The sequence below is a fragment of the Dufourea novaeangliae genome, unplaced genomic scaffold (assembly GCF_001272555.1).
Source record: "Dufourea novaeangliae isolate 0120121106 unplaced genomic scaffold, ASM127255v1 scaffold99, whole genome shotgun sequence".
Classification (NCBI taxonomy): Eukaryota; Metazoa; Arthropoda; class Insecta; order Hymenoptera; family Halictidae; genus Dufourea; species Dufourea novaeangliae.
In genome coordinates this window covers 559661-571904 of record NW_015373982.1, presented here as the reverse complement: position 1 = coordinate 571904, position 12244 = coordinate 559661, and the positions used below count along the sequence as shown (strand labels likewise).

At 44.2% G+C, this 12244-nt stretch overlaps 1 protein-coding gene across 1 annotated transcript in view; it reads right to left on the bottom strand.

Moving 5' to 3' along the window:
• Window positions 1-12244, bottom strand: part of LOC107187185 — a 36419-nt gene extending 24175 nt beyond the window's left edge. The window contains exon 1 of the mRNA XM_015575203.1: window positions 12182-12244. Coding sequence (XP_015430689.1) covers window positions 12182-12196 — 15 coding nt within the window. The 5' untranslated portion in view covers window positions 12197-12244. The remainder of the gene's footprint in view (window positions 1-12181) is intronic.

Below are 12244 nucleotides of genomic sequence, written 5' to 3'. Positions count from 1 at the left end.
ATATTAATCATTATCAATAGCTCATTTCGATCAGTGTGTTAGTTCAACGGTTATAATCTTTGAAAAGATCTTTTGTGGAATCAACAATTTTTAAATTTTCAAAAATCCTTCGAGATGCATTTACTATATATATCACTAAACACCACAATATATCCAAGTTCCAGCAAAATCCGAAATGTTACTCGAAAAAGTGTCCGTTTCCCCGTGGCATGACCCCATAAATAAACACACACCACCGAAGAACTGGAAACACAATATAAACATTCGTCACTACCAAGAATATTCCGAATCTAAAAAGTGTCGTAAATTTTCCAATGTACAACGTTCACAACACTCGTCACTTCCTACATATGCTAACGGATTACTCACCGTCGAATCTGGCGAATCCATTTAACACGAACGAAAAAACTTCCCGTGCGATTATATCGGCGAAGAACCACGGACAAGTGTGTATTCCGTGGATCGCCACGATCATAACGAGGACCACGGGAAAACACGGGCTACCTCTTCTCCCGGTGACCGAATATTCTCGTTACCCACCGCCGCACAGATTAACGCGTTCCTAATAATAGTATATTGGCCGGCTGAGAGAGAAGTCGTTGGAGAACCGGTGGTAATAGAGTGCGTTCACCGGGGGGCGACCCTGTTGAACGAGGCTCGCGGCTCTGAGAACTGGGTTACCACCACAGTATTGCTCTTCACTACTTCCTGAAGAGGGAGGGGGGGCACGTCGCAAATCGCTTATTTTTTACGACTCAAAACATCGGCATCTATCGGTCCGTATGATACAGAAAATCCTCGATGAGTGTTCGTAGGCTCCTCGGTACTGAGAAGGACCCCAGGTGGTAACGAAAACGAAACGTGAAACAGGAGAGGACCAACAAGTACCTTTATCATTTTTGTTTTAAAAAGCGTGGGAAATTATACGGAATCATACTGTTATTGAACTCAACTTTTCGAACAACTTTTTCCTGAACATGTAGCACCCAGTGCGCTTAGTTTCCGAGATATATACAGGGTGTTCGACTACTAGTGGGAAAAAATGTAAGGGGTGATTCTTTAAGGCAAAATAAAACGAAACGATACAACTGGCGCGTTTAATAAACAGAGAGAATCAATATCGATATACCAGCGAAACGGTCGTTATATCGATCGACGGAAAATGTCAGGGTCGTCGAGGTCACCCACTAGAGAAATAATATTATCGATGGAGCAACGACGACGCCGTCGCGTTATGTTAATATTGTAGTAAGACTGACGGACACGTACAGGTTCGAAATCGACGCGTCGCGGCTGTACGCACGGTTGACGAGCCAAAAGGCCAAGCATAACTTGATTCCCATTAGGCCTTAATTCGCGGCAATTCGAGCCGCCTACACCACCCAGCGATCTCTCGTTATTCTCTCTTTCCACGCGAGACGAGGCAACTGTGTTAATTGGGAGCACACGTTCTTCGTCCATGTGTTCTTTCTTTTCTTTTTTTTTCGTGGCCTAACGGAATCACTGCGAGTCCTCGACGCTCCATAGAGAGGAGAGGGGGATATGTACAATGGTAACACTGTGCAGCGCGGAAAACTGCTCCCGGTAATCCGATTACGTTCGTCTTCTCGGTTGCACACGCTTCCCAACGAGAAGAAAAGACGTCATCCTGTTTCGATCAACGAGGACCCGGCGTGCAGTGTGGATGCAAAACCCTTTTAAACGCTTTCTAAAACCGACGAAGACTTTCTAAAACGTCAGGTGCACACGATTCGTTCGTAAATTACTACGCAGCCATGATGGTTCGGGCTGTCAGGTGGATCAGAATATCGTTGGTAGTTTATGATAAACAGAAAGAAAATCCATTGAGACACGGATGAAAGAAATTGACGGTTTTTACATAATTTTGCTGGTCAGCCAGGCGAGAAGAGTCGCGGACAGGGTCTGGCAACGTCGATCCCCCCGTTATTTACTCGATCCTCACGGTACGCGGCGGAACCACCTAAGTGACACAAGCGTACACACACATCGACAGAGTGTGTTTATGATCCCATGGTCGCGGAATTCCAGCTTCTCATTGTTTCGAAAGAATTAATTAACGCACCTGGAACGTGTCGCCGGACGACGAACGCTGAAATGATCCTCGAGGTCAGTTTCCGCGGTGCAAACACGAGGTCCCCTAACAGCTCTTTCGCGATAAGATTAAGACTGAAGGTCCCCGGCCGTAGATCCACGCGGCTCGACCACGAAATGACACACATACACACTCACACAACATTCGATGGTAGAGTAAACCAACCAGTAATTGACTGCATACCAGTGAATGACCATTAGGCAAGAAATGTAAATTATAAATTTAAAAATTGCAATTTAAACAGCTGTTTTGTTGGTCAGCAATTTCAACAGCTGTTTAGTTAAATACCCACAGTGGCCAAACTACAACTTCCATTATGCAATATTTTTGTATAAACTCGACACATGCTACATACACGTACGTAATATAGTATTTTTGTAAGTTTGCTGATTTCATTATGCAGTGTGATACACACACAGATTGTAAGCGTAATTCACAATTTAATACCGTTTGGATAGAGTATGAAAGTGGTGTACGTCACGTATTTTACGTTTCGAACAGTCTTCCATAATATCGAAACACACATACATCGATGTAACATAGAATAAAGAAGAAACTAAATATTTTTATTTTTTTGACTTACACCACTTTCGTAATCACCGGCGCATACTGTTCCTATTCTGACGAGGAGGTTTGGCCACCATTAGTATATGTATACCACACGGCACAAACTATTCGTTGGAATATACCGCACGACACACAACAAACACTCGTTAATACACCGACCACGTACACACGCCTACTAATTACGAATCTAGTGAAACACGTCGTAATCGTACATTATGTTATACCCCGTTTCGGTTGCGTAACCGCGAACCACCGAATCTAACAACACGTGTAGTACAATCTATACGTGACGAACGATCATCGGGCTCGTTTGCATCGCGAAGTAAAAAAAAGAAAAGCGAGAACGAACGGGCAGTCACGCGAAAAAGGAATCGTTTCGAGACTCACGATCGGCTGATCACCGTTTTTCTTCCTCTTCACGCCACTCTAGCTTCCCCATAATTCGATCTTCACTCGTTGCAAACACTTTCCCTCGGAACACGCAAAAACACTTTCGTGGTATTCAAACTATTAATAAAACTCGTCGCTGGTGCACTGTGAGTCACGGGGACCGACGATACACGTGTGGATGAACTCACCCCATTCGTAATTCAAAGGGGAGGTTATGTGCGTCGCAAGATCTTTCGCCGATGTCGTTCGAAGCGACACTGAAATTCGCGGCGAAGAAAACGCGGGAAGTTGTTTCCAGTTCATATAATGTATATACTATACATATACACGATGAGTGTGAAGCTGCCGAGATAGAGAGAGAGAAACAGAGTGTAGCAGCGGATCGATACGGAACAACGGCGGACAACGATCGCGATGCGCCCGCCGCGTGTACGACAATGAAACCGTCCCCGGATTCGCTCGGTGATCCCCTGGTTACTTGGCTGTTCCACCGTCGAGCACACCTCTACAGAGAACGGTACAGACTCCCCACGACGACGAATGGACAAACAATAACACACACGCCACGTTCCCCCCAATACGTGTGTATACACCGCGAGCGAGCGGACGGACTGACACTCCGCGAGCAAACCAACGATTACTATTCTTCGGAATAACCACACACATACACGTGCACACTAGCTTCTGCATTCACCGGCCCGTGAATCCGTACTATACGCGCAGTGGACTCCACACACGGTGAACGTCGTCCCAACCCCGAGGGGGGAACAAGGCTGCGGCGTTTTTTTAGTTACGAGGCTCTGACTACACGTTTCCCGTCTTTTTTTCTTTTTCTCCCCTTTCATTGAGACTCGATAATCACACCTGTTCCCCCCGTGAACCGTAATACGTGTATGTACGGCTCTTCTCCATTGGAGATGTGTATACGAACGGGAGAATCTGTTCCTTGAGACCGACAGGTGTTAGAAAGTGGGATACCTCGAGAACGCAGTGTGGTGTTTTGCAAGAGGGATAGCTTCTGAAAGTTATATCAGGGGGGGTATGCTACAACGAACATGTGAACTTGCATTTGTGGAAAGTACTTATTGCATAGAGTTTAACGATACCAATTTTGAGTTTAGCAATCATTTTGTTGAAAAGTTATGAGGCGAAAAATGTTTTTAGAACCAATTTGTTCATTCTAACATAACCCACTGTATATGTTCGTTTAGAAGAGCTACATTTGAATCAGTATCGCTGCACGAATCCTGTCCAGAATGAGATAATAAAAAAGGAAGGACATAGGTCGAATAGGCTAATGGGATTTCAACTTTCAGAAGCAATTCCCGTTGACCGACTTCTAAGATCCACTAGGCACAGACCGCACAGGTACACTCTCACTCATAAGTGTTGGGGACACTTATCGAATACCGAAACGAGACGTTCTGACGTTTCTTCTGACATCTTGTCGGAGATTCATCAGCGTATTCAGCATTTATTTCAGCAGCATTTTGGCAAAATATTATCTTAAATACGGTTGTTCGTGAATTTATTTTCCGAGACGACTGTATATTCTTTTCGAGTCATCGCATTTTCTTCGTACAAACTATGTGTCCCAATACTTATGACCAGTAGTGTACCATATACACGAGGCAACCCAATTACACGAACTACATAGATACGAATTCCTAAAATAATAAAAACAATTTTGTCCCGAACATTCACACACGAATGGAGTACCGTACATACATAGAGAAAGCAACTCAATTATACGAACTGGATATGAATTCTTAAAATAATAAAAAATAGTTTCGTTTCGAACCGTTAATTTCTATCCTCGCGGAAACACCGACCGACAGACGGCAGACGAAGCCCAAGAAACAACTTTCACCGTACCGATCACGGCTGATCTATGATAAGATCGTGATCGAGGATCGTCTCATAATGACAGAAAGGTTCGATCACGTGTCCGCGCGCGTAACCGCCTGATTAACAGAGAATCCATTGTACAGACTCCTCTCGATTGTCGTCCTGAACACGACAATAATCATATAGGGAGAAATGCTTCAGACCTTCGTAAATTTGTTTTTTCTTCGAAGCCCGAGCCTCGGCAACCAAAGCGAAGGGGCAACAAAGTATGCGCTTGGCAGGTCCCCCCCCCCCATCAGTGGTGGGAATAACGCCTGGACAATAATAGTGTAGAACAAGCCAGACGATAATCGAGAGGAGTCTGTAATGGAAAGCGTCGCGTCGCGGTGGCGTCGGCCAACCGAATAATACCTATTCCGTGGAAAGCATGACGTGGACGGAAAATCCACGTCGGCAGTGGATTCTCCTAGGTTTGCCAAGAATTAATTTCGTCGTGGCGGCGTTTCACGGGCCGTTAAGCGATCCCTTTTGTCTGTCTCTCTTATCGCGTTTATCGATTTTAGGATCGAATTCGTCCGACATACATGCATAGATATACGCCGCTGCCACGGACCGGTCGCGGGTACCTCTGGTCGATCTTTATGCACATCCGTTCCTACTTCCCGCGAGCAGAGCGTAAAAATCCCATGGGACCTTGAAAGGCCTCTCCCTAGCCTCGACACGTCGTACGGCTATACATGTAGTCGGCGCTTGCGTTTTCACGCGTTGTGTGTACGCAGAGATGGGCAAATTCATTATCTTGGTGAAGAATTTCAAATAACGAATAAAAGATAAAAAGGTGGTTTGCCATTTTAATCTATTAAACGTGGAAATTCCATTTTCTATAATAAAATGATACTTCTAGAATGAGTAGACACTTGGCAAATCATTATTTAACACTTTGACTGCCACACGTCATTCAAATATGGATGACACGTACAGTAAATTCTCGATGAGTGTTCGAAAGTTCTTCGACACTGACAAGGAGAAGTCACCAGGGGCAACGCTGACTTTTTAATGAGGCTTATTTGATAGAGCTTGAAATTCTGAAACCAATGATATTTGATTCAGACGCATATGGCCATTACTTTATGAAATATTTAATGTTCAGTGCCGACGAGCCTCCGAATACTCATTGAGGATTTCCTGTACATTGCAAGGAGGCTGGACTATTTAAATACCATTAGAAATTTTTGAGTAAAATTAAGATCGCAGTGTAATTTAAAACAAGACCAAGATATATGACTTTAAGAAACGAAATTCACTGTGGCAGTGAACGTGTTAATCCTATGTTCAGGTTGATTCTCTTAAGGTGCGTATTCATTTGTTACGTATCCTCGTATCGTATCACCATACGATACATTTTCATACTCAACGACGCAACGCTGGTTCGTCCACGTTGATACACAACAGTGATATGATACGAGGATACGCAACAAGTGGATACGCAGCTTTAGATACTGCTGCTTTTTACTATCTATTATTCGAATAAAATTCTGCCCAACTCTGCGGTGCATGTGTGCATGTCTGTATGTGTGTAGACGGAGCCGCACGAGAGGTTCCTTCACGTGTGTGCCCGGAGGGCATCCTTCGCGTCTATTGCAGCAAAAATTCTTCCGCTCACAGTGCCTTTCGCGGGTTACGTCAGATACGATACCACTGCGCCTGGGAACGTCCTGTTGGAACTTCTTTATCCCCACGTTGGAACTGTATCTCTGTTTCTGGGCACGATTCATCATACGTATACAACAGCGGCATTCTTTTAGCGGCGCGTGAACACATCTTGGAGAGAAATCTGGGGCACAGAAGGAAGACTATTGTATTTGGTTGTCGTTTTCAAGTTGAACGTTGGATTCGAATAGACGATGCGACGTTGGATATCGATGCAATTGATCGATACGTAGTCATAACTACGCACTGATTCGTCAATGGTGTGCACTGTACACTCCAGATGTGGACTTAATGGCCGACGGAGGGTGGTTAATGCGTACCACCTTCTTCTTCCACGCTCTTCATGGTTGTTAAGCGGCTGGAATGCATTCGTATATATAGATTAATTTCTATCGATCTCGTCGACAGTCGAGTATAATTATGTTTCGACGAGTAGCACGAAGAAGTGACGCGAAGCACATCGTCGGACTCTCACCTCGTTGGCTCCAATTTCTCGACATTGGTTTCCACGTTCGGCGCTATATTGATTCAACCTCTTCAAGTATGGATCGCTCTCTGTCTGTCGCGGGTACATTGAACGCGCTGCTGTTCCCGCAACACGAGCAGAATCGTCGACGAACGAAACACACGGTCGACGAATAAAAAGGAAAGAAAAAAAAAATGAAAAGCGTCGAAGATTATTATCGGTTCGGCCACCCCGATATCATCCACGAGCTCTGTCCCGCCACCGCGGACAGAAATATAATACGGTTGGCCGCAATTCGTCGTGTGTTTTCGTGCCAACTACTATATATACATATAGATATACACTACTGTTCAAAAGTTTCGTAGCGGTTACGTACAATGTCAAAACTACAAGTTACAGATTTCTTTTAATAACAAAACCATCTTCAAGTAAGTTTTGCCCCCTGAAAATGACCTGAAATGAATATTCTTTATCGACATTTTTCCATTCTACTTTAAAATACAACCGTGAATGACCATTAGGCAAAGAAATGTAAATTATAAATTTAAAGTTATTAAATGTTTCTAAATCATAGTCTAATCTAGTCATTCACTGGTTGGTTTACCCTACTAAACTTTCAAGTCGATGTTAAATAACAATAAAAATAACTTAAATCGAATAAGTGGTAACTTTTTTTGTACGCTACTGTATATACATACATACAATACATATGTCAGGTTCTGTGAACTGCGGCTACCCGACAAATCGCTGGGAACCACCGATTTCATTTCGAGCGTGTATCCGAGAATCGGGCGTGCTCGCCTGATTCGCAGTCCGTGCGCGTTAGAAAAAGTCTATTTGCACATGTATGTATGTACCGGTTCGGTACGGACGAGCACGCCTCCGTAGGACCGTTAAACACGGTGAAAATTTTACGAAGAAAGCACACCACCGGATAATAGGTCAGCCGGCGAGCTGCCTTCTCTCTCTCTCTCTCTCTCTCTCTCTCTCTCTCTCTCTTCTCCTGGGGCCTGTGTGTGCACGTTTATTGCCGCGTGGAACGATCGACGAGCGGCCGATTATGACGCCAACGACGTTTAAAAAATTGACGATTCGCAATGAATCGTTACGAACGGTATCGTAACGCGCTGGTCATAATAGCGTTACGACCTTATGTAACAAGTTCATAAGTTGAACTGTATATATGCAATACGGATGCACAGAGGGTGTTCAAACCAGATTCTTTTACTTGGCATGAAATTAATGACGGGCAGCTTGTTTCTGGGCTCCAGAGGAATCGCTTATTTTGCGTAGTATGACACTATAACAAATATTAGGTATACAAATTAATTCGTAGCCCTCTTTCTATAGACTTGTTTATTTACGAAAAGCTACAGTTTAACTTCGAAAATATTCCACTTCACGTTCTATATACACATGTACGCCATTTCTCAGATAGTTGGCGAATCCCCCCTCGAAAAAAGGATCCCGGTTTCGAGTTAATAATTAATCGTGGGGGCCACGGATTAATTTGTATACCTAATATATTAAAGTTCTATCTCGATAATATCAAAAATCATTTTAAAAAACCTGCCCGTCTTCTATAGAAGTTCTGAACCATTTCGTTTGATAGCAAGTGCAACCGTATTATTCGGACACAGATCTCTCAAGTTCTAACCTAACCTGGTACATGTTTATAGTAGCCAGTCTCTCATCTTCAGCATTTCAATCGACTAACAATTCTGTTTTTTCCCATCTTCTTTCTCCTCTGTTCGTCTTCCTCGTGTAATTTCGTCGGAAATATTTTAGACGAGACCCGCGGCGATGAAATTCGACCGTTACCGTTGACCATACAAGGCACATATACGTATACATATGTATGTATGCCCATCGATCACAAAAACCCGCGGCGTAGCTGACACGAACGCGGTGTGTACGTGCATCAGTCGAACGTGACACGTTGGAATAACCCTGCACAATCGTGCTCTGGAATCGGCGAGTTCGTCGAAGATCGACCGGAAGAAAGAGCGCAACGATCATTCCGGTTTGCCATTTGGAGGAGACATGCACGCACGGTAGGGCATCGTCGCGTTCAACGTGTAAACGTTTTCGTTTATAAAATGGGTTATTCTTCGCGGAAATTTCTTGAACGCGCGAATATAAATGCTCGGTGGATATCTGATCGTCACGGTTTCCGCACCGTTGCGGGTAAATAAGTGTTTTACGGTTTTTAGCGTTTTGTATACACCTGACTCGACAATGAAACTCTTATTTCTAGGCGGGTTCCGTCCGGCGTGTATCCTTTTCACACTTTGACTGCCACGTCACCCAAATATGGGTGACACGCACATTGCAAAGAGGCTAGATTATTTAAATCTAAACTTTACAGAATTTTTGCGAAAAATTTAATAATTAAATGTATATATTTTCGACGATTTATGGCTGTAAAAACCAAATAACGCGTGTCTGGCTACGTATGGCCTTTTTCACTGTGGCAGTCAACGTATTAAATCGAGACTATCGATAAGTCCCACCATACGCACGCTCACCTCATTCACTAAAATTAGAGAGCGTTAATTCCACGTGCAGATCGTAGCGTATTTATAAATTCATCGCCACCGGAGCACACGCGTTGGGTGTTACGGTCAGGTTCGATCGATGGGCAATTCCAATCGGTAAACGAACCGCGGTTGATACGAAGTTTCATGAAAATTCCGAGTCAGCGAGAAAACGAACATCGAAATTCCGTGTTGGTCGCACAGAACGTCTGAAAAAATGCATATGTCCTCGCGAAATACAATCATGCAATCTTTCTGTGTACCCACTCCTATTCTACCCCTCCATCAAAGATGACTATGTGTCGCAGTCCGGCTGATCATGACGGCGCCAAACTACTTTTTCTGCCGTGACAGACCCCGACCACTCGCCACACACAGTCAGTCAACTCCCGTCACCCTCTAAAATTCTTCCAATGTTGTGTTTATTCCCACAAACAAAAACGCATCCTAATCGCCCAGCTTCGCGATAAACAATATACATACAAAGATAATCGAGACAATTCATCTTTAAGGGATGCATTCGAAGTTCCAGCAACAGTTGTTGACAAACCAACTAGTATACCGTGTTCTTGGCGCAAAATAATACCCGATTATCCCCCTCCCAAAATAACTGAATCTTCGTCCATCGACTTCACGGTACGAACAAAGAATCAACTCGATTATTGTCTGTCGACCAGCAACTCACTTTGGCCATCGTGTCGTCGTGGGTGGGTCCTAGAGATCCCTCCGAGCCGAGACACACGGATTCCGGTGGCTGGCGCGGCAACGGCTGCGGTGGCTGCAGTTCCTTGACATATGTCGCGTTTCGTGTAACCGCCGCGACGAACAACGAGACGACGCTCGCATTCCCTACCGAAGTTGATACGCTTTTACCCCCCGCGCGCGGCTACGCTACTTTTTCGTACGGCGGCCCGTGTACAGCACACGTTCGCGGGTGACGGCGGCAACGGCGACACGTCGATCCGCTTGCGGATGCGAGGCCTCTCCACACACGGCAGCGACGCTACCCGGACGCCGGCGTCGCCGTGAACGATGTTATTGATCGGCGCCGTAGCGGAGGCGTCGCTGCCCGCGCGGAAACGGGAGAAGGGGGTGCGAAAATCACCGACGGTGACGAAGAAGAGACACAGACAGTGTGTGTGGCTCGAGAGGTGGCTGCCGCGCCGGTAGAGAGATGGAAATGACCAACCGTAGCGCCACCGCCGAAAATCATTCTGGGGAGCACATCACCGACTCATCTGGTCCCTCCCTTTTCTCCCGTTGCAACCGGACATCCCGCATGCACGCTAGAGAGATACGCATATAGCGTGTGGTCGCTTCAGTCGATCCGTGGGCCAATGGGACGAGAATTAGCAGACACTAGCTGTCGAGGGATTTCGTTGTCTCGTTCAAGTTTGTTTTTCTGGAGACTCTATTTCAGTTCCGTGTTTCTCTTGTTCCCAATTCGATATCTATGCTAATTGAAGTCTATTGTCTTCCTGGTGGCATAATAATCATGATCCGTTATCGGTATTCCCTTTCTGGGATCGCTAAAACAAAATAATATATACAGAAGTCGTTTGTCACGGTAACGCTGTAGATATCGGTTTCTATTTAGATATAATGACCTTGATCTTTTTGAGATACTTGTTCGATTCTTCTTTATCGATCTGCGTTTAGAAGTAAACGCAAGTAATTGTAGAAGGCGTTGCTGGAATCTCGGCGCTATTTGTTTTGTTCTGTTTAATCTGTTAACCTCAAAGAAGATGAGTTTACTTGTTCATCGACTTTTTTTTGTTTTTAATTACCTTTAAAGGGTCTCTACGTTCAATCGTTTATTCACATTGTTCTTTCGTTCATTTTTAATTACGCCAATTGTGGCATTGATGAACGAAATCTTGCCCTGTTAAGGGTATCCGGAAGAGCTGCAGTCTGCTGATGAAGTATCCGGGATATACGTTGAGTTGACCATCTCATTCCAGCGAAATTCTTCTAGCTTCTGTAATATCCATTTCGCTACGTACGAAGAAACATTCCAAGAATCATTTCAGCCGGTGCAATTGAGTTCAAATACATATGGCTCCTTTCATATCTCACCGAACGCTTAAGAGATTCTTACTTAGGTCGAAAGTTGGTTTTCTTGAATCCTTGATTAAAATTTTCTTCGAACAACTCGAGCGCAACACAGCATTACAAATTATATCTTTCAAGATCGTTTACATACATTAGTTACTTAGGTTATATTCTTCGATAATTATCGATATCTTCGATGTACTTTCGGTTTGTATTACATAAGGGACGGCCTATTAAAACTCAGTGTACATACGCAGTGTCAGTAAGCACGTCGTTAATGTTTAATGACAGAACGATCTCTTACACCTAAACCTGAATCATTTATGAATATCATAAAATGATTTAAATTGTAAAATTCGTTACGGTTTTTATGTGGTTCAAGTACTCGTACTTGTTGATCGGACGTACGCTTCGAGGCACCGGCAAGGCCGTAAGAATGTCGAACAAATAAGCATACTTTGCAATTCCTTTATGCAAATAATATCGATAAAAACTTACCGGGTCACTGTCCATCTATGCTGACATCAACAATTTGAATTCCGAGACACGATTACTGTTTAC